This window comes from Podarcis filfolensis, assembly GCF_964270895.1.
Source record: "Podarcis filfolensis genome assembly, chromosome: 4".
Taxonomy (NCBI): domain Eukaryota; kingdom Metazoa; phylum Chordata; class Lepidosauria; order Squamata; family Lacertidae; genus Podarcis; species Podarcis filfolensis.
The window spans coordinates 47,378,770-47,402,521 of record NC_139607.1 but is presented as its reverse complement, the minus strand read 5'-3'; the positions used below and the strand labels follow the sequence as shown (position 1 = coordinate 47,402,521).

The window sequence follows — 23,752 nt, the reverse complement described above, 5'->3', positions numbered from 1 at the left end:
TGTAGAAAATGTAACTTGAAAAAAGAGGCGTTGCACATGCTTTTGTAAACCGGAAAATTTCAATAAAAATATATTTTAAAAGATAAAGAATAAAAAGAAGAAGCTGCCCAATAAGTGTGCAAAAGCACACAAGCAGATTCTCCGTGCACAATTTTTAGTGTAGTTTGCTTGTGCAGTTTTCTGGTTTTGTACTGCCATTCACTGTGTGTGTGTGTGTGTGTGTGTGTGTGTGTGTGTGTATAGAAACAGTGTAACAGTATTTATAAACCTGCCACCACTTAAAAATCCATTTTGGAAGAACAAGAGCAGTTCCTTTTTTAGTGGGCCAAAATTGTTTTAACCGTGCTCAGCCTTTTAAATATGAAGCTTTGGAGTGCTGTGAGGAAAAAAGGAAGATTTGGATCAGACCCTATCCTACAGCATCTCTGACATCAGACTCATGGACATGGGCATAGCCAGGATTTTTAGTGGGAAGCAGGCTTTTTATTAGGGCCTGCCCCCCACTAATGTATTTTTATTGACTGGGGGGGCAGCCTCTCCCTGCCCCCCCCCCCGGCTATGCCCATGCTCATGGACCTGAAGGTGTATGACTTCAGCTGTTCCAAATGAGGGACTTTTGGGTGGGGAGAGTAGAGGTGTGCAAACGTATTTTGTCTCCTTTATTATTTCTTGTGTTGAATAAGGAACTGTGTGTGAGAGAAATAACATTCCAAATCAGCCCACACAAAAGGCACACGAATAGGAAATGGGTCAAATCAAAGACAGGCCACAACAGATAAAATAGCATTGAAAGCAGGGATCGCTTCCACTGCTGCTGGATATCTTGGAAGCTGCAGGAATACAACTCCCATCATCCCTGAACACTGGACAGGCTCTTGTGGGAATCTCTCAACACCTGCCAATAATAACTGATAGCCATCTATGTTGGTTAATATATTGCTATGGTAAAGACCTTGGGTTGTTTTGCAGTCAGTTCCCTTACTTTAGGGATCATGCTGCACAACGGAAGACCCTCAAGGCCAAACCGGAACCTTTTCTGCAGAGTTGTCCTTCCTTACCATCTGCTGCTCACAAACCAGAGGCAAGAGAAAGGTGTGGAAAAGCTGCTGACTGTGAAAACAGATATTTCTCATAGTCCATGCGGTTGGATGTGGAAGGGGGCTTAGCCCACCGTCCTCCAGCCCCTCCTCAATGCAGCCGTCTCATATGACCATGTGCTGATGGTGAGAGCACATACATGCAAGCAGCTGCAGTCGTATTTCTTAGCTCTTCACTCACTTCCTCCAGTTTGCAGGGGCCAATTTTGGTCATATGGCATTCTGAGCATGGACCAAATTTGATTCCCTCCCCCCCCCAAAAAAAATACTTCTTATTTTCACAATAATTTCTTATTTATTTATTTATTTATATTATTTTGTGCCCCCTCGGCTTGGCACCCACACCTCCCTGAATCTGGCCATGGTTTCCCTCTGCATGATCATGAAATGCCATGATTACTTGTGCTTGTGATTCGAGTAGCCTGACTGTGTGAATCAGTCCTCAGATTCAACTTCCTGGTTTGCTTGTTCTCCCAGCTAAACAGATACCTAGAAAACTGCCAGGGCAAAGTGTTCTAGATGAAGTGGAGTGACCTGTTATTCTGAAACAATTATATTTTCCAAGAGAGTTTCATTCAGTAGCCGCCGCATGGAATGTTGCTGAGCACCAGGAGACTTCAGACTGATGTAGGATGGAGCATGGGATGTGAGGTTAAAAAGGAACGCTCTGATAATTTGGCAAAAAAGAAGAAGGGTGGAGCAGGCTGCTACAAGTATGCTAGTTATCATTTCCTCTTCTCATATGATACGATGCTAAATGTATCTTTGCATTTAGCCTGCAGGGTTGTTGCTTTTAAAATGAAAATATCAACCAACTGGGGCATGTGATAATGATCAGGGTCATTGCAGGCATGGAAGGAGAAATTAATTATTTCCTCTGCTACTGTGAAAGCTGCTCTTTGAAATGCAGGGACGGGTCAGCAAACTTTGTCAGCAGGGGGCCGGTCCACTGTCCCTCAGACCTTGTGGGGGGGCCAGATTATATTGGGGGGGGGATGAACGAATTCCTGTGCCCCACAAATAACCCAGGGATGCATTTTAAATAAAAGCACACATTCTACTCATGTAAAAACACGCCGATTCCCAGACCGTCCATGAGCCGGATTTAGAAGGTGATTGGGCCAGATCCAGCCCCCGGGCCTTAGTTTGCCGACCCATGTGCAGAGACATAGGAAGCTGCTTGACAGCTACCTGGAGTCAGACCACTGGTCCATTCAGCTTAGTACTGTACACACTGTCTGGCAGCAGCTCTCCAGGGTTTTAAGAGAGGAGACTTTCCTACTTAGGGCTGCCGTGCACCCGGATTTTCCCAGACATTACCAGGATTTCAAAGGCAGAATAGAAATTGCAGGGGGAATTTCCGAGAGGAGGCACTTTGTCCTGGACCTTAGGCAAGTCAATCAAAAAAGTGCTCTTTTTTCGCATTTTTGGGGTCTTCCTGAAAAAACCTCAGCAACTTCCAGGCAACCCTATTCCTACTCCTACCTAGAGATGAATCCAGGAACTTTCTGCATACAAAGTAAATGCTCTCTCACTGAGCTACGGCCCTCTGGGAGAGTGGGGAGCCCCTCCCCTCCATTTGCACTATAGCTGCAAATTTCAGTTTCCTTTCTGGGGCCAATAGAAGGTTGGGGGAGCAATTTTCATAGGGGAAAATAGAGATCATGGGAATTGGTTAAAGCCCCCTTGGAGTTCAATCCAGATAGGGCGCTTCCACAGCCGCACATTTTTTAAAAAACAGTAACACCATAGGAGCCAATTCCTAGGGGCCCAGGTCCCTTTGGTCTCCCAATAAAATATTTGAAGGGACCGAGCTCCCCCCCAAGTTGATCAGCATTACCATTCAAATAGTGTGCATGTGCCACATCATGTGATCAATTATGTGGGATGGGGCTTACATGACCCCCCCCCATATTTTATTCAAGTTGGCACCCCTGAACAACACATGAATGTGATAACACATTGTGTGCCATTTTCTTCTACCTGAGCCTACCCTGCACATCATTCCTAGGTACATCTCCTCCTAGATACAGAGAACTTGCCAGGGGAGAGAATATGTCTGATCATTCCAGGGAAGTGATGGAGGGTGTCTAAGTAACTACAGGGCTTCATTTCCCAGCCCACTCAAGGTGCTGAGGCCCTCAGTGTCCCGACTGGAAGATGAATAAAGCCTGCCCTTGGTACCTCCATTCATTGGAACCTCCGCTTGTAACCTCCCTTCATTGGAACCTCCACTTGGAACCTTGAGAGGCAGTGAGGGGATCTGTGGAATCCTGAGCCAATCCTACTGACGTTGTGTGATGACAGCAAGCTTGATCCAGGCCCAAACACAGCACCAGCCAGGAGCTCATGCAGCAACCATCCAGCCTCCCACCTCTGCCCCAGACTTGCTGCTCTGTAAAGCCCTGTCAGCTGGCAGGCAGTGTTTGGTCCCCTACGTCTAGAGGAACATATATGGACCATTGGTGTGATCAGGCATGATACTTTTTAGTATGTGAATTTTGAGCTCTGCTTCACTCCATGTGAGTGGTTCCATAATTCTGTGCTATAAACCTCAGATCAATTTCCCAGAAACGTTGTACTGCAAATGGAATAAATGTGCAATTTTTTGAAATGTGCATAACATAGTTAATTTGCACTTAAAAGCAATGATAACCAGAATCGAAGGTTTTTTTTAAATCAAAGTAAAGGAGGTTAATCCAGATTTCTACGAATGGGAAGAGCTGCAATCCTTTGTGTGACTTGCATTAGCCTGAAGATTTAGTAGAATGAGGGATCTTGCACCCAAGTTTATATGCTAGGAAGGAATTCTGATGGGAAGGAAGAGAATTGAACAAGAAAGTAATATGGTATACAGTGGAGCTGGTGACCAAGACAAGAATTTCTTGGATATTGTTAGAGACACCATCCATAAGGAACTAGAAGAGCCAAGCTATAGAAGCAAGGTACTGCCTGACAAGTGGGTTCTTGCTGATGCAGTCTTCCAGAGTCTGCAGACTGAGCATATAGCGCAGCTTCCAGTTGAGGTATCAATGCCATCTTTAAGTTGTACAGGCATGGTTCTTTTATATTATGGTCACCAGGTGTTTTGAAGGAAATTTGTTGTTTATAACAGCAAAATGCCTTCTTACTGCGGAAAATGGCCTCACTACATAACAGCTCTCTGCTTGCCGGCAGCCTTAATACCTTATGCCTACGCACAGAACCTTGAACTTTAATTACATCTGCTTTGATGCCCTCTCTTGGTTTTATGCATGACTTGAACATTTACTGCTGTTTGGCCTATATTCTAAAAGCTCCATTACTGAAGTTCACCTTCTTTAAGCAAGCTAATTTTTGGCTGAGAAACCCTGAGGATATTTTTGTGCAGCTGTGTTTGCTTTATGCAGAAGGCAGAACAACACAGAATAGCTTGTACCATGATTACTCTGCTTTCCAAGCATCATTTGGGAGGATGGAGGGTGGGGGGTGGCACCTAGAGTTTAATGTTCTTTTAAAAATCATTCTAAACCAGGATTTTTTTCAGCCAGAACTCACTGGAACTCAGTTCCAGCACCAACCAGGTAGGTGCCATTGCCATTCTAAGAGAATGAAGGAGGTATTCATGGTGAGTTCCAACACCTCTTTTTCTAGAAAAATAACACTGTTTTTTAACAACACTATGATCTTTTTGTCTAGTTATGACTTATGCAGGAATAGAAATTGAGACTAAATCACTTGGACCAGCAGAGCACAGCACGACTGCTTGAAAGGTTTACACCAATATAGTTACATGTTAGTGCTGGAGAAGGTGCTATCACCAGTAGCTTCATGGTAGAGCATTTGCTTTGCATGCAGAAGTCCCCAGGTTCAATCCCTGGCATCTCCAGGAAAGACCGGAAATCCTGGAGAGCATTTGCCAGCAAGTGACAACACTGAGCTAAATAGATCAATGGTCTAACTCAGTATAAGGCAGCTTCCTATGTTGCCCCCAATTGTGTTTTTATTCACTTGTTTTTTGTCACCCTGAGCACCTTGGAGTGGGAGGGCGGGATACAAATTTAATAAATAAACTGTTGGGTCAGCTGCTTGCTGCAGGAGCCTGGGATATGCTTTACCTCAGCTAAGAGTTTAGAATGGAATTGGTTTATTCAGAAAAAGGAGGGAAGCTGGAAGCATCCGGGAAACAAGTATCTGAAGAGTTACACTGATTGCTTCATGATAAATGTCCTGTCTTTATAAGCCAAGTTTACCTTAGCTCAGGGAATGTGATCTAATCAGACCAACATTACAAAAAAGTGCCCCCTCTCAATGAGGGCGGTCCTATTAATCAAGAGTCTACATTTATCTACACTGGCTAAAGGACTGCATATGCATTTGGGCTCCATTAAGGAAAGGAAGAAGAGTATCCTGACAGGGCAGGAATCCACCACACCCTGCCAAGTAGTATCCTGGCTACACTAGTCCATAGGAAAAGGCATGGCTGCACATATTCAGTCTGAAACAGTTTTTGAAGTTTTTGTTCAAAGAGGTATATAAACTCTGGGCTTCAAAGCCCATGTTGTTCTATTGCAGCAGTTCCATCCCGACTATGGTCCATCCCATTAGCAGCTGTGGAACTGTAGTTCTGGCGCTGGGTGGAAAATGCCTCAGGTTGTTTGTTGTGGCTCGCGGCTGAGGTTTCTGGTTGGGGTGGCTGAGGTTTCCGTGCAATAAATACAATCGCCTGTGTGAGGTAATTAATAATAATAAAGAGGCTGGATTCAGCAAGAGTCATAAAATTACACAGCAGAGTCATAAAATTACAAAATTGTGCAGCACAGTGAAGCATAAGGAGCACAGGTTGCAGACACTTTAACTATCTCATTTAGTCTGCTTACAGTGCTTCCCTTCTCTATTCCTCTTGCAGTGAACAGACCATAGCATTCATAAGTTTAAATGCTTTGCTTAAAAGCTCCAGCAAAAAGCAGCAGCAAGAAGAACACAGGCAGAAATATTGGGTTTGCAAAATACGGAAAAATACTTCTGAACACATGGTCTTAACTTGAAGCAGTCGAGCCCAGACATATTGCCTGGTTGGCTTCACATGGTGGAAGAGAATGAAGAAAGGTTCACTTCCTCCTTCACTAGATATGAGGGGCGTGACTTAACTGAGTCTAGCAATACAATTCAGTGATCTTAACCCCTTCATGCATTAACTTGCTAAGCTTGCTAGTGATATTTGATTGCAATTTCCCAGAGTTTCTGGGCTGTGGGGTATCCTGGGGCCAGGATACACAGGCGGCGGCCATTTTAGGTGCATCCAACTGATGCACAATCGCCAATGTGCAGGTCCTTTTTGACCCAGAAGAAGGCAGGATTAGGGGAGACAAGGGGCAGGGGCGGAAAAGGAGCCTCTCTTTGGCAAATGCATGTTCCTCTCACAGTCATCAGTTATGCATGATTCTGATGAGCACATACCCTCCAATATTTCTCTGATGAAAATAGGGACATCCAGTGTGGTGTAGTGGTTAAGAGCGGGAGTCTCATAATCTGGTGAACCGGGTTTGATTCCATGCTTCTCCACATGCAGCTGCTGGGTGACCTTGGGCTCGTCACACTTCTTTGAAGTCTCTCAGCCCCACTCACCTCACAGAGTGTTTGTTGTGGGGGAGGAAGGGAAAGGAGATTGTTAGCCGCTTTGAGACTCCTTCGGGTAGTGATAAAGCAGGATATAAAATCCAAACTCTTCTTCTTCAGTGCTGTTTTTCTAGAAAAAGAGGTGCTGGAACTCACCTCAGGAATCAGAAGGTTTGTTTATGATTAATATAGTATTGTAAATCCTCCAATATTCCTTAAAGAGCCTAGACATTTCAACAGGATCCCTATGGAGGGTGTCTATCTGCACGTATCAAATGAATCAGGACGGCAACACAGCATGAAAGGCCAGTCTTTCCTCCCAAAATGACTATCAAGGTTTCATCATGGATGCAGATGTGTAGCTGCATCAAAAGTGCTGTGTGTGTAGTTCTTCGTGTACAAATCCCAGAAGGGTAGCAGAAACAAGAAAAAAAGTCCTATGGCACATAAAATATTAACAAAGAACTTGAAGGTGCCACAAGATCCTTTGTTGTATTTGCATACTGTGCCCTTTCTCACACAACCGTCTTTAGGATGCATTCAGATCATTTTTCTGCCATGTGTGCTTGGAGTTTTGTTTTGCTTTTTAAGGTGTTTAGGTGTTGCAAACTCCCTCTTCCTCTTAGCAGCTTAAGTTTCGGTCTCTGATGAAGTCACTGATAATCCCAATAGTTCTCCAAGTGCCTACAAGAGCACATAGCAAAAACAAAGCAGCAGACACCAGATTAACGTCGCATAAGAAGAAGCGGGGGGCGGGGGGGGGGGACATATTCCACTGGGAAAACTCAAAAGTCTCCTGCTTCCAACATACAGGTATTAGTTCTTCTTTTTCATCTCCCAATAAATGTGTTGTTATAAGAAGTAACCTTTATGAAAGGAGAGAAACCCTTCATGTTCCTTGGTCTTTAAACTGCCAGTGCATTGCAGCCCTCGCTTAAACCTCCAGGGAAGGTGCTATGAAATCAATGCTGTCATTAAAGTGTTTGGGAGGTCCAGAAGGAAATAAAGAAGGGAAAAACAAGGCAACTTAAAAACAAACCCTTAGGATGAATTGGGTAAACGCTATATTTGGAACGTTTGCTGAGATTTCCATAAGGTTGCCATGGAATATGCATGCATTAAAAATGCATCATAAAAGGACAGATCTATTTGGCAAATGCATGCATTGCTCTTATAGCTTCTCTTGCAGTTTTAGTTTATAAATTTTAAAATATGCCACCCCAATGAGATCATTTTTTAAGCCACTTTGTCTTCTCCAGTACCTACTTCAAAAATGGCTTTTTGGCTACCACCCAATGATTTCTCTGCTTGCCTTCCACCCAGCTGAATCTTCTTACATTTTTTTTAAAGGGGGAAATGTATACAGTACATCTGAATATTTTGCATACTTTCCCATGCATTTAGAAAATGGTGGTATAGCACTATTTTAACCAAAATGAAAAAATACTAACACTTCCTTTCTCTCCCACAAATAATTTTAGTTTGCATTTGCTTGATGTAGAATTATGATCCTAAATTAGAATGGTCCATGCACCCATGTAGCACTGTAAAAACCGTCAATGATGAGTTGTAAGAGGGGAAGCCCAGCCAGATGGGCGGGGTAGAAATATCAAATTATTATTATTATTATTATTATTATTATTATTATTATTATTAATTGCCAATGCAAGTCCTACTCAGAGTAGACCCACTGAAATTTATAGGCATAACTTAGTCATGCTCATTGATTTCAATAGATTTACTCTGAGGAGGATCCTATTGCATTACAGGATGTCCTTGTGCAGGCTTCTAGTAGTGGGATCTGTTAGTTGAATCTGTCTCATACTTTATGCATTTTGACATTGATTGACATGACAATTGATCTGGCATGTTTCTGTTAGAGAAAAAATAAAAACAAACAGGAATTATTGTATAACTTCTGCATACAAAGAACCTGGGCAGCTGCCTTATCCTGAGTCAAAACATGGATCCATCAAGCTCAGCATAGTCTCAAATTACTTGCAGAAGCTCTTCTGACATCAACCCCAAACATTCTTACTCTCTCAGGCATTTGGAGAGAACCAGTGAGACTTAAAAATTTTTTTTGCAGTGTTTTAGACTGTTCTGTGCTTCTTTAAAATATACCGTACTTTTAATTGTTGGTTTAATTGACGTGTATTTTTGCAACTGCTGTTAATTTTATGATGTTCTGGAAACTACCCAGGGATTACTATGATTATTTATTTAGCTATGCATACACCACACTTTTATTAAGCCTGCGAACAACATACATTATTGCAGGATCAATAAAACATCAGTAAGAAAATATCAATAAAAAGTGCTGGACAATCTACACATCTAGATAATAGAATACATGGTACCAAGGATCTTTATGCAAAGACATCTCATTTCCCACTGGAAGCTGAAATGGAGGGGTTACTGGGGCCTTTTTTTGGAAAGGCCCTCCTTGTTCAAGGAGGCTACTGACAGGACAGGCAGGGGGCAAGAAGTGAAATCTGCTGAAATGGTATGTGGCAGAGCTGGCCCAGCTATAGGGCAGGATGAGACCACTGCTTCAGGCAGCAGAAGCCTCCATGGGTACCCCACCATTGGCACTGATTTTGGTCCAGTAGCAGATGCAGCAGCGGCAGGAGTAGGTAGATGGTGGCGGCAGGGCAAAGCAGCCCCTTCCGTTTTGCCAACAAGCTGCCCTGGTATGTGATATTGTTCCTTTCTTGGCAAACCTTCATAAAGGAACTCCTGACAGCCACTGCCAGGAGGCTGTTATGTACATGCTGGATAGATCATTCCTGGAAGGGACACAAGGCATACAATCGGCCTCTGTATTGTTGGTGCATGTTGTTCTCCTCTGAATTGCCTTCAATCAATTGCAGAGATGCGAAGAACTGCAAGCTCTCAGGAGAGATCAAATGCCATTTGATAAGTTGCAAGGGATTTGGCGACATCTTGACGCCAGGTGATAAATTTGTATGTTACTAGAACTGCAAGCTCCTTGGCCCTAGCTCCGCAAGTTCTCCCTTCCTCCTGTTCTCATGATGGCAATTCAGCCATGGCATACGTAATATTAACAGGGCTGCTGCTATGGTAGACCTATCAGAATGACAAATCTGCTCTGAACATGGTCCGAGCTCATTTCCAAGGCCACACCTACACAGCTGCAGAGCCAAGCCCTCGTGTTTCTTTCCCTGAGCTGCCTTGCTGTTCTCTTCTCTTATCTCATTTCACTGGCCTGCATGTTTGTGTGAGTGAACACCACTGGACATACTGTGAGTCTCTTGTTTGTAAAAAATAAAATAAAAAATAAATGTTGTTGTTGTTGTTACTACAATTATACCATTTTTGTTTGATGACTGGGAGATTGAGAATTCAAGTTATTTTTTAAAAATTTCATCTGTCAATTCTACAACAGCTATCCTTCATTAACAGCTGATGGAAGTCACAGGGTAATTATGCTGAGAGGAAAGGAGAGATGTGCCGGGACGTATATTTCTTTTTGACCAGTAATGGATGGTATGAGCCTGGAAACTTGGTAATACAGGTGCAGAGTAGGAAGTTGGTTTAAAGGCTGATGCTCTGAAACAAGAATGTCATATAAAAATACTGCATTGGCCTGAATATAAGCCTCACTTTCCCCCCCAAACTCCGACCATGAAAAGTTAAAGTGCGGCTTATATTCGCGACCTTACAAAAATTGGCTTGGAGCAGGCTTGTCCCTGGATGTTGCCTGGTTTCAGCTGGGCCGGTTCCCAAGATGGCGGCGCGGTGAGGGGGTCCCTGAGAAGGAGTCAGAAGGTGGCGAGGAGGAAGAACAGGAGATGCAGCCGGTCTGCTGCGACTGGTGCTAGCCCACCAAGGTGCCTGGCTTTAGCCCACTGAGGGGTGGGTGAGTCCCGACAGCCACTGCCTCTCTTCGCCTGTACCACCTGAGAAAGGGTGTGTGCTCGTACTTATAGCTTGCTTGGACCTAGGGACATTTATTGTGTATGTGTACAAACTGCCATTGGGCGGATAGATTGCAAAACTCGATTGTGGTGATTGTAAGATGTGCAAATGTTGGTGACCAAATCACAAACTCCATGATTAGGTGTGATATAGCCCACCAAAAATCTGCCACAGAGCCTAGGTTCCTGTGTTTTTGGTGAAATCTAGACTGAAGCTGTTCTAGGGAACTGGAACACGTAAGACACTGAGGCTGGATCAAGACACATCAAAGAAGCATTTCATAAACGTGTTCTAAACTTTGTATGAGAAATCGGGTTGGCAAAAACAAAACTCCACAGCGCCACCTGGTGTCACGGTGTTAGAAAGGATAAACAACACATATAAAGTGCTTTTTCTTTGCCACTGTAGCTGAGTCCTGATTCCCCCCCCCCCCGCCCTTAGCAATACATTGATAATTATTTGATGCTGTTAAATTAACTTTCGTCTTTTCCCCCTTTTTTCCTTGGCATTTTGGTAAAAAAAGTGATTCCATGCATCACGTAGATGACTAAGGGTTTAGGCTTAAGTTATTAAATACAAACAAATTCCATGTTGCGGAGGCAAGCACACTCTGTACATGCTCATGCTATTCATTCATTTCTGAGGCTCATGATTCTTAATTGTTTCTCCTCCTATACAACTTAAAATACTTAGGCTGGGTCACATTTTGATTGGGCACAATATTGGCAGCACATTTTCCTTCTCAGTAAGCCAACTGGCAACAGCCTTGTCTTATACCTTTTAAAAAAACAAAACCAGCCCACCAGAATATGGCTCATTGTATGATACTGAGTACACAGCTCTGGTACACTTTTAATCAAAGAGGTAGCCAGCTAGCCATGGCTTACACCAGAAATAAAACAACAGTCCAGCAGCAGTTTAAAGCTGGCAAGTGTAAAAATATGCTTTTGTTGGTTACTAAGAATGATGCATCTAATGAAGAGGACTCTAGCCCAAGACAGTCCATGCCACTGTATTTTTAAGGGACTAGTACTGTTTGTTTTGTTATAATGCTCAAGCAGCACTATGATCTGCTTGACAGTGTCATCGTGAGGATGAGAAGATTGTAAAACACATTGGTTAACTTAAAATGCTGTTACAAAAAGTAGAATGGTGCAGGTAATGGTTCAGATAATGGTTCAGAGCCTATATGCAGGCAAGCCTGTCCTAGCACACAGCCACATATTGGATTGCCAAAGGCCAACATGTAAGGTCCAATATCTGTAAACACGACCAGATTCTATTCATCTTTTGTTCTTTAGGCTGCTGTGAGCGCATGTCAGGACACTAATACAGTCGTACCTTGTTTTGCGGCCGGGATCCGTTCCAGAGCCCCGGCTGCTAGCTGAAAAGGACGCAGGGCAAAGTGCCGCATTTGTGCACGGAACGGTTTGTGCTTCCATGCATGCGCAAGCAACAAACCTGGAAGTAACCCATTCCGGTACTTCCGGGTTTAACATGGATGTTCGCCAGAATGGATGCTAGATAAGGCGGACAGTCATGGAGGTATTACTGTACCCATTAAAAATCTCCACTCCTGCAAATGGTGGTCTAAGAACAAGGCACTCCCCCACGGCACACGGGTAAGCATGGAAGGGGAGACCATGCCTCAAAGTATGGCACCTGCACTTACTCCAACTTCCCCAAGGAAAGAAAGACGTGGAAAGCACTCAAGGCCACAGAGTATCTCTCACCAGAATAGGGACAAAATGTGGATTGGCTTAACCTTACCTGCGAGTTTTCCTTGTACAAGGGGATATAGGGTAAATCTGTAGTGTGTAAAAACAGAGGCCCTGGTGGCCGCTATAACCCCACTGCAAACAAACTTCCACTACATCCCAGAGAAAGCAACGAGGAGCACAATAGCAGACTCGTCTTTTGGGTATTGCCGCTGCTGGCCAAACAGTCACGACACTCATGCGTGCAGGATATGAACCAGGGCATATGGAACAGAACAAACTGAAACTACAGAGCAACTCCCTACTGTAGAAAAGATGAGCAACGTTGCAAATGGCTACCTTGTGTTCTACAACTGGTGCAGTTGGAATGGAGACCCTGGGAGCTTTTCATTGGGAGATGAAGGAGAAAGATGAGAGATGCGGACTGTAAGAATCCCTAGGTGATATGACACTCTTCCCCATATTCACTCACGTAACAGCGCCACCTGCCCGCAATGAGCATCTAGTCATCACTGTTCTCGTGTTTCTCTTGTCGCTCCACAAGCATCCAGGCAGCTGTTCTCTACCTTTTTCCCTGCCAAGGACTCAAGGCAGCTTACAGATAAAAATGGTGGCCCTGCAAAAACAAAATAGACATGAGCTTGCAGTATCTCCAAATCTGGGAGAGTTGTGTACTGCCATTAACCAAATGAAAAACAAAAAAGTCATCGAACTTGATGGGACACTTGCCAAAGTCTTCAAAGTGAACAGAATTGAACTTACTACACACAAGCTCATCTGAAAAATATGGGCGAGAGAAGAGATCCCAGCAGACTTTAGGGATGCCAAAATTATCAATCTTTTTTTTTTATAAAAAAGGTGATAGAATGTATTGTGGAAATATTGAGGCATCTCTTTATTAACAAATTCTTGAAGGATCTTAGCAAACCTTCTCCTAACTATATCTGAGGGCACCCTTCCTGAATCCCAGAATGGTTTTTGACCTTCTAGGGGGGACAGAGGGTATGATTTTCACTGCTCGACAGTTTCAAGAAAAATGCAGAGAGCAAACCCAACCCCTGTATATGGTGTTTATTGACCTGACTAAGGCCTTCGACACTGTAAATCATAATGGAATGTCCTCTCCCTTGAAAACGTCCTCAAGTAATGTCCTCTCCTTGAAAAATACACACAAAAGACTGCAGGTGGGTGGTGGAACCAAAAGGGTTAATACCTAAGAGGGTCTGTAGAGCAGGAAGCATCTTTCAGATATTTGGGGCCTATGTTGTTTAGGGTTTATAATAAAATTGCATGTTAAAGTTGCATGCCTTGGCAGACTTGCCAAAACAAAAACGTCTGTTGCAGGTGCTGAAAACAACATGGTGATGGCACTTGCCTAATATTAATTGGCAGGGCGTTTCAGAGTGTAGGTGCAGAATGGTCATTATGTGGCACTTGTAGAAGTGCCAGCTGCACAGATCGAAGCCGTCAAATGGGCGTAGATGGGGTAAGGCGATCCTTCAAGCAAACTGGTCCCAAGGTGTTGAAGGCTTTATATACTAATAATAACACCTTGAATTTGACCTAGTAACAAACCAGCAGCCAGTACAGATCTCTGAGCAGAGGTGTAATATGCTGACAGGGTCTCACTCCTGCAGCATTCTGCACTAACTGCAGTTTCCAGACCAAGCACAAGGGAAGCCTTACATAGAGTTCATTGACGAAATCAAATCTTTAACGGTGCCTGGACTACTACTGTACTGTGGTCAAGTCCAGCAATGGCTGTAGCTGTTGTACCAGCCAAACTGACAAAAGACATTTCTAGTTCTTACATTCAGACATTACTAAAATATTTGTCACTGCAGATTTGCTTCAAGTATCTGTCATATCATGAGAAACCATCAACCTGCCTGTATAAGGCCCACTGTTAGAATCACATCCATAACTTGAAGTTGCACTACTTTCTTGCTTTTTCCAAAGCCTCTAGTTAATGGATTAGTTACCTTTTTACCTAGGCCCTTAGAATAATTGGTTTTCCTGGCGGGTGGTATTTTTATTCTTTTCTCCCTTCAGTCCCACAGCTCCAACGCATACACCAGTGTGGCTTAATCTGTAGCAGCAGAGTGATGGAGTGATGGACTCTGTTGCAAGCTCTCTGTGTATTATTGTCAACTGTGCCTCCAGTGACAAAAGCTGGTTCCCAAAGCGTCTGCAGACTGTATGCTTGCTCCTTCAAGGGGAGTACAACCGTCTCCAGGGCAGGCAACTGGCTAATTTCTCAGACACGGGTGTTACATATGTAAAAGACAATCAGAAACTGGAGGTGTACAGTGGCTGTGTACACACTCCCATTTACTCCCATGTGTTCCTGTTGCTGGTTTGGGAAGTGGTGTACACACACACCAGCTTCAATCCAAATAAAGAAACAGAACCTAGTTGTATTTTAAGCCAATAACGTGCCTTGCATCCAAACAAAGCATTGAATTGGATATTAGTTTAGATGCTGCTTTTTAAAAAGGCAACAATATCTGAAATGGTTCATATAGTTTCCATTGGATCTAAAAAAGAATTCAGTACATATCAGAAGTCTGTTACCTGCCAATGCAATTCATCTAATAAAAAGGTATTATTAGAATGAAGCACAAAGACTCCTTTGTAAATGAATGGCAGTTTTATTATGCACACAGCTAAAAACAAAAGTAGAGAGGTCCCCTCACACTTTAAAACTTTTTGGTTAACCTAAACTGTTCATCACCATCTGTAAAAGAGTAGATTGGGATAGAAACTTGTGTTATTTGGCTGTTATTATGCATGTATTGCCTAAACACCAGCTTCTGGGCTAGGATATTTCATTATTTATCTGCAAACTGTTGTTGTATGCTGAAATAATTTAATAAAAATAAAGAACACTATAAAAAGGTATTATTTGAAGCATTTTGGATATTGCCTGTCCTAGGGATCAACAGACAGTATTTCTCCAAAATTGGAAACTAACAAGGGATGTTGTAGACCTTGGGTCTGAGTTGAAAGGTGTCAGCAGAGCAGCTTCTTAGTTTAAAAATGGGGTTCTTTACCTATGTTTCAGGGGATCTGTACCCAAAAAATACTTTTTTCTCCCAATGCTGAAAATAAAATTTGTATGCATATTTTGTGTTTAGTGTTTGTGCATATATGTGTTTGTGTATATTTTTTCTGGGGAGGGGGGTCCATAGCTTTCATCAAGTTCTCAGAAGAGCCCATGACCCAAACATGGTTAAGAGCCACTGGTTTAAAAGAAACATGACAGCATTACCTAATCTCAGCAAGCAAGGATATTTTAGTTTGCCTGAATGAAAGCCTCCCAATTCTCTAATGGCCTAACCCCGACTCGTTTTTCAGGATGGCTCCGATGCCTTCCAACAGCCTCCTGCCAAGCAGGAAATCAGCAAATGTGAAGCTTTTCTCGCCCATTGCATCTGCGCTGACAGCTTCACCTGCCGAACTGCTGCTTGTCGTGACGCAGCTTTTAAATGCCAACACAGCCCCGGCGGGCGGGGAGGGGAGCGAGAGAGAGAGAGAGAAAAAAAAAGCCCCGACAAGAGCACAAGCTCCATTGCCGCTGAAAGGAAGGCGGCGCGCGTTACATAACCTGGTGTGGCCGTGCAAAGGGAGCAGCAGTGCAGCTGGAATCAAGCAGGCGTTTTATCCTCTGCAGGGACAGCGCAGATTCGAAAGGGAGGGCGACAAATTTCAGGGGCAATCTTACTAAGCCAACTTGCTGCGGAAGGAGCCCAGTGGATTTTTTTTTAAAGACAATTTTCAAGTCAATTACAAAACAGCAGGAACCGCCTATGAATCATAACATACCAGAAAGTGGGGTGGGGGCATTAAGTCCCATTTAACTTATTGCGATTTTCTTCGGGGTAAATATACACGGGGGATGTTTCGCCGACAGCCCGCCATTTCCAGGGCACGGGCAGCAGCAGCGGCTCTCCAACGCCTTTCCCACGAACTCTCGTCATGGGTGACGGAAAGGAGAAGCGGGAGCGGCGGGCGCCTCGCTGCCATTTTGCGCATCCTTGCGCTTTTTTATGGCAGGGGAGACGGAGAAGCCGCGTCCTGCACTGAACCCAACGGGGAGGCTCGGAGCGCGTCACGTGCCCCGAGCCTTTTCCGCGGAGTTCAAGTACCCGGATGCCGGAACTACATTACCCGTCAGGCCCCTGACGCCTCAACGCCTGCCGCTCGCCGTCCAGGCCGGAAGGACTTGGTGGCGCCGTGACCTCCGGAGCTTCCTTCTTTCTGAGCCAAGCCCCGGCTGAGGTAAGACACGAAGCAGGCCTCGGGAGTGTATCCGTGTCCATCGGGGCCGCGGCGCCACCCCGCCGACCATCTATGGCCGGCATCGGCCTCCGCTTCCCCTGGCCGGTTTCGCGGGCGGGGAACATTTCGCGCGTCTCTTCGTGCGGCTCCCATGAACGATTCGCTTCCCGCTGCCGGGCGAGCCTGGATTTTCCTTTGGCTGCCGAGGCCACGAGCAGCGGAGGATGGGCTCCGACGGGAGACCGAGCTCGAGGGGAACAGGCGGAGGGGGATATTTCTGTCCTCGTGATTTTGTGTTTTAAAAAATGTCTGTAACGGCAGCCATTCAGGGCGATCCCTCAGAACAGAATAGAATAACACAGTTAGAGGATTCTTAAGATATATGAAACTCCTGCTGTCACAAATATTTTTCTTCTACTCCGTTTTAGTCAAAGGCCCTGTTGCATTTTTTAAATAAGCTAACTTTCATATTGCAAGTTTTTAAGCTTGAGGTCCATATACCAAGAATAACTTGGTGCAGAAAGCAGTACTGTATGAGTTGCAAACATTTTCATTGAAAAACTTTCAAAAGGACATAAAAACATTGGGGTATGTGTTTGTGTGTGTTTAACCTGTACTGTGCTGTGTGAGACCATGACTATAGAGGAGAAAGCAAGTTCCCATACAAAAAAGCTGCACTCCCAAACTTTGGCATTTGAGAGGGCTTTGAGAAACCATAAATAGTGCATTAGATTGATAGGAACACTGTGTGTGAGATCTAGAAATACAGTTAAAATACTTGTGATATAGAAAACAAGCACACTAGATACTGAAAGTGTTTTAAACTGAAAGATGGGTGGGATAGAGACCCATACTAAAGAATCTTTCTACACTAGAGACAGCTGCATTTTCTAAATAAGCATCCTAATAACTATTTATTTTCAGGTTCACAATGGGCCGTGTAATCAGAGGTCAAAGAAAAGGTGCGGGGTCAGTGTTCAGAGCCCATGTGAAGCACAGGAAAGGCGCAGCAAAGCTGAGAGCTGTAGACTTTGCTGAAAGGCATGGCTATATCAAAGGCATTGTAAAGGCAAGTACCAAATTGTGGGGATATTCTGTTTCTATTCTTGTAACTTAAGTTTTAAGAAATTTGAATCCCTTTTCCCCTAACAAGAGTAATTATTAGCAGTTTATACAGTCAAGAGAACTAGTACAGGCAGTATTATTTTGTTATGCATACTTTTGTGAAATTCTAAAGTACAAAAATTCTGAAATGATTTGATGTTTTTAAGATTGACACAGTATGCATTAAGGGTTTTTAATACGATGCATGTTTATATTTGTATTTTATCATCTTGATGAATCTGGTAGTATGTTGAATGTGGGTTATGTAAATATTAACATCTACATGAAACCACTGTCAGCAGTATGCAGATGATACTGTCTTGTTTCCATTTAATAATACCATGGAGGCTATTGAAGTCAGTGTCTGGAGGCAGTCTAGGGGGCAGTGAGGGCAAACAAGTTGAGGTTGAGACCCAGACAAGACTTGAGGTACTGACTGTGGGCAAGGAAATAAACTGCATCATAACATGGTTTATAACTTATCTTGCATGGGGAATTCTTTAGTGTCCCCCATATCTCCAAAATTCAGTCAGTAACCTGTGCTCTGACAGGCTCCAACATTGCAGGTCTTAAGGAAAATCCTAAAGTCACATTTATTTTCTGTTGCTATTCTCTTAATGGTTTTGTTCTGCTGATGGTTTATAACAATAGAAAAACGAGATGGTAGGGAAGAAGGTAAGTGCATACCAATAAGGTAGTTCTGAAAATATTTAAGCTTGCTTAAGAGCAAGACAACTATAGGCTTCCATTTAAAAGGCAATGGCATAGTTGAAAAGCACGGAGGCTAAGGGACAAAGCTTTTGATTGATTTAGGGGAGGATTGCCTTTATTCCAACTTTGTTTAACCTCAGCCATTCCCAAATGGAAAATATGTGGAAATGAGGCAGCTCATAAGTTATGTAGATATGTAATATTACCTAGCAGGGCTAAGCAGTTATCTCAAATGCCTGGCCTTTTGATCTGGAAAGTGCATGTAATTCACTGAGTATATTGGCAGTGTTGCTAACTATCTGAAATTATAAGATTCTTAAACTGTATTTATATTTCAATAGGATATAATTCATGATCCTGGTCGAGGAGCTCCTCTTGCCAAGGTTGTTTTCCGTGATCCGTACAGGTTTAAGAAACGAACAGAACTGTTCATTGCAGCCGAGGGCATTCATACTGGACAGTTTGTTTACTGTGGCAAGAAAGGTGAGTAAAGACAATAAACAGTTGTGCATATTTTTGGAAATAGTTAGGTAACTTGAAAATGTAGATTTCAAGAGAGGTGGCACATTAGAGTGATACTGCAGCTCTAAAAAATGTTTTTCATGTGTACAAATCTTTTAGCTCAACTCAACATTGGCAATGTCCTGCCCGTTGGTACTATGCCAGAAGGCACTATTGTCTGCTGTCTTGAAGAGAAGCCAGGTGATCGTGGTAAACTGGCCCGTGCTTCTGGGAACTATGCCACAGTCATCTCCCACAATCCTGAAACCAAAAAAACCAGAGTGAAACTCCCTTCTGGGTCCAAGAAGGTGATCTCCTCTGCAAACAGAGCAGTTGTTGGTAAGTATTGCCTCATATATATACTAGGTTTTATGCCTCGTAAGCTGAAGTGTTTGTAGTTGGAAGCGCCAGAACACCTCCACAATCCAGATTCTGCAAGTTCTGTAGTTTTAGGACAGTACTTGCAGAATCTGGATTGTAGAGGTGTTATGGCACTTCCAACTAATAACACTTCGAAAAAGGTCTTAACATGGAGAAGGTTTTCTGCAAAACTCAACCGAATTGGCTATTTACTACAACAGCAATGCATGATATCACCATTTTACTAACTTTCTCATACTAATTTAAGGCCTGTAATGAAAGAGAAGAACATGACCGTGACTGATTATTTGGAGCTTAAGATTTTCCAACTGTCTAGTCAAGCAAATTCATTTGGGAGTCTTTGATGTTCTTTATTGAATAATTGTGACTTTGAGTTGGTAGCTGGGTGTCTTAAAAGAGAATTTTTTTAGCATATATTATTTTGCATTGAGTCTGACCTCTTTAGTCTCTGTTGACAGCAGAAGGGCATTGTTGATAGACAATGGGCATATTGCATTGCAAGAATGAGGTGATGATTAAGCCCCTGACATTGTTGCATTCTTATTGGTGTCTTGGTATTTGTCACTACAGCTGCTTGTAAGCACTTAAGAAATTAGAATCCAGTCTTTAAAAATGACATTGCACAAAATGTGTTCTGTGTCATTATTTAATACTGTGTTGCTACAGCAGTGGTCACCAACCTCTCTTTTTTTTTTTTTTGCCCTGGGCACATTTGGAATTTAAAAAAAAATGGTTTACTGCAAATTATCCAAATATACAATAATGAAGAAATATACAGAAAAAGGAAAGTGTATAACTAATAACAATCATAGCAGCATAAATATAATACAGCTACAGGTAATCACATAATATTCCACTTTTAGCTTTTGCTTGTGGATTACACAAATTTGGAATTTTGAGAGTGTCATGGACGTTACTCCCTCTGGTCGCTTTTTTCCTGCCCACCCAAAAAGCGAACATAGACAGACTTTCACTTTTCCAGGTGGTCTGGATAAAACCATTCAGCAGAATTAAAACAGATCCTCTTGAATGTGCATGGTTTTACATGCCCCCCCAAGCGTTCTCAAATTTTAGCTTAAATAGGTAGGCTTCACAGAACCATTGCTTGCCAGCACCGGGAAATCATTGATCCATGGCATGAATCATGATTTTTACATAGTACGACAACAGGATCACAGAATATATCTGTGATCTGGTTATGTGTGGATAGATAATGGCTTTGATGGAGTACCTATAAACAATGGGGTTCTGTATTTTGGATCCATGTTTCTGCACCATGGTGACACTAGAAAGTACCAGATGTGATGTTCATTCAATGGAGACTGATGCGGTACGTGATCACATGGTGGTAAGAGAACCTGTGGGAAAAACTTTTAATTTCAAGACATTTACATTCAAGTTTCTCAATTCATTGTCTTCGGACTTCACTTGTCAGTCTTATGTTCCTTCCCCCAGGCTAGATTGCTTCACTTTCCCTACTTACCCTCACAAGTCACTCTGCTTTCTGATCAGGGGCCAACCTTAGCCTTAGAATGCACATACTGCTGAAAGAGTGAGTGGGAAAGGTCCTTCCACTTCCTCCCTTAGCCTTGATGTGGGAGGTGGTGGCTGTGAACTGTTCTGAGGTCTATTGGTATAGGGCAGTATACAAATAATAATTGCCACCCCTTATAACGGAGTCTAAGAGACTTGTGGCAGCCTCAAGGGCACACATTAGCATCCTCAGTGCTGCAGTCTCATTTAGAAGTCTGATCACAGTACTACATATGGAAGGTTCAAATACTTTTACCAAAGTGAATTGTGAGACAATGTGAAAGCATTTCCCAGAAGCAAAGCAAATGGAAAGCTTCGAATAAAATCATTTGGTAAACATTGTCTATTGCTACTATTAGTGCTGCGCACTTGGAAGGCCTACAAAGAGCATAACTAACCATGTTTAATGGGGGAACAGTTAAAGCACTAATACTGTTTTTGGAAAATAATAACAGGGAAAATCTCTTGCAAAAAAATCTTCCAGGTATTGTTGCTGGTGGTGGTCGTATTGACAAACCTATATTGAAAGCTGGACGGGCTTACCACAAATACAAGGCAAAGAGAAACTGCTGGCCACGTGTCCGTGGTGTAGCTATGAATGTAAGTCTTTCTTGCACCTGCTTCCTCTGGTTACTTAACCTACTACCTTGATACACTGATGGTGATTTGCAGTTTTAAGATGTATTCTATTTTAGTGACATTAGACAAGAGGAAAATGGAATGCAGAGGTAGAAGAAATGTAATCAGACCTGGCTAGTGACTCCTTCATAGTATGGAGAATACAGTTCCACAAGGATAGGAACCAACAGGTAGCTGGTTCCAACAGAGATACGGGATTGGACTGGTTCCTCCTGCAGATGAAGCCAGATAAAATGGCTGCTAATGGAGATAGTGCTAATATGACCTAAGTGTCCATCCAAGTTTTCTTTACAACCATTACATTAATGAAGCAAGCTAAGTTTTAAGGCTTGTAATTCAATATATATCTGTAGTGGCACTGTCCCCATAACGAATGTAGAAAATAAATAAATCAGCATTCAGTTCAAAGGTAAAACAAGCTAAGTTGTTAAATCAACAGCAGAATGTAGCACCTTCACTTTGTAGCATTTCCTGAAGGTAATCAAATCACGCCTTTGATCTAAGCAAACTATGCAGATGGAGCTTAATGATAAACTTAGTTGCTGGTTTCTCTCTCTCCCCCCCCCCCTTTTTTTTGTATTGGAAATAATTTCCTGCCTTATTTTTTACTCTGGTTGCTGCTTTTCTTTCATAGCCTGTTGAACATCCCTTTGGTGGTGGTAACCATCAGCACATTGGTAAGCCTTCAACCATCCGGAGAGATGCTCCAGCTGGTCGCAAGGTTGGTCTCATTGCGGCCCGTCGTACTGGCAGACTGCGTGGAACAAAGACCGTGCAGGAGAAGGAGAACTAAATATTCAGTTCAATATATTCATAAAGAAATAAATGCCACCTTTTGTTCAAAACTGGTACAATGTGTGTGAGAGGCATTTTCTTTTTAGTTTTAACAGTTTGTCTAAACATTTTATACATGTGTAAATGGTCCTGAAATTTTAATCACCTTACAAAGGAACTGTTTTAGATTGTGTATGAAGTTGTCCAGATAGCTCAAGTATCTGGTAGACCAATTTGAGAACAGGAAGCGGGACTTTGGGCCTTTCATCTGATCCAGCAGGTCTCTTGTTCTCTTTCATCAAGCTTCAGGAAGGCAAGATCTCAAACTTGGTTCTTAGTACATAATGCAACATTCTTACACTTTGCTATATAGCAAAGACATGTCAAATGGGAGTAGAAAGAGAGTGATATGCTTAGATTAATGGCAAAATAGAATCCTTTAAACAGTTCCATAATGCTGAACAAAATGTTAGGTATGTTTAAGGCACTTAAAATGTTCTGCTTGTGTAATAGGACCTTCCTCTCCCCTTTGCTCCCTGGCACACTATAAATTTCTCCAGAGGGTTGGGGGTACACACAAGTGGAAGAAGTCCTGTTGCATGAGCAGAACGGTTTGCAGTGTTGGATACAAAAGCCCAATTTTGTCTTAAAGAAGCCTGTTTAATAAGGACCAAACTATGCAGCTGCACGCAAGGGTCTTTTGGCAAACTTGGGAGGAGGGTACATCTCCCTCCAAAAGCCGTTTGACATGGTCAGCTGTTCAAGGAAAGAGGGATAGTCCAAGCAGCCCATATCCAAATAGTGGAGAGATGTTTTGATGGTACATCAGTTTCCCTAGAATGTCATTTTGGGCTTCTTGGAACATGGCTCAAATGACTGCATCCAGAGTTAAGGATACTGCTTATACAATATATTTTCCAGCTTTCCCTCCTTTTTTCTTGTGACGGCTCTTACAGCAGCAGCACAACATGAGAAAGATTGCTACAGCAGGTGGAAGTAGAAGTTCCTGCTTTCCATTTAATGAAAAGACTGGAGTGAACTCCTGTTCTGTAGTCTGCTTTGCCCCATACCATGTAAATAGCATAAGGATTTATCGGTGCCCTAAGTACATTGTGCAAATATAGAGAAAACAAGTTTCAGTGTTTAGTAGATGGAATAGTTTTCAGAGGACCACGGATAGTAAAAGCAACGCTGTGGGAGCATACATTTTCTAGACACTTAACAGACTTCTTGCTTTGCATGATGTTATCACGAGCATGCTGTATTTTGCTGATAAACGAGGTGGAGAGAAGGCGGCTTTCACAAAAGGGAGTTGAAGCATGTAAGAAATATACACAAGTGCTGCTAACTGGAAAACAAAAATTGGAATGTTTTTGAAGCTGGGCTAATGACATGTACTCTTAATGATGTCACAGGCAACAGAGTTTTCTCATTTCCTTTCAAGAACTATATAGCTTAACAAACCTTTAGAAT

The 23,752-nt window shown here is 42.8% G+C and overlaps 1 protein-coding gene and 1 long non-coding RNA gene across 2 annotated transcripts; one reads left to right on the top strand and one right to left on the bottom strand.

The window, feature by feature from the left end:
* Nucleotides 1-5,807: 5,807 nt before the first annotated feature.
* On the bottom strand, nt 5,808-16,318 carry LOC310762092. The gene is made up of 3 exons (XR_014547848.1): nt 16,181-16,318; nt 12,695-12,971; nt 5,808-6,825 (listed from the first exon to the last, which is right to left on the bottom strand). It is a non-coding gene; the product is annotated as an uncharacterized lncRNA (long non-coding RNA).
* Nucleotides 15,486-22,359, top strand: RPL8 (ribosomal protein L8). Its single transcript, XM_083612601.1, has 6 exons — nt 15,486-16,636; nt 17,561-17,705; nt 18,793-18,934; nt 19,073-19,291; nt 21,351-21,466; nt 22,140-22,359. Exons 2-6 carry the CDS (start codon nt 17,568-17,570, stop codon nt 22,296-22,298), a joined length of 774 nt encoding a protein of 257 aa, XP_083468727.1. The 5' UTR covers nt 15,486-16,636; nt 17,561-17,567; the 3' UTR covers nt 22,299-22,359.
* The last annotated feature ends 1,393 nt before the right edge of the window (nt 22,360-23,752 follow it).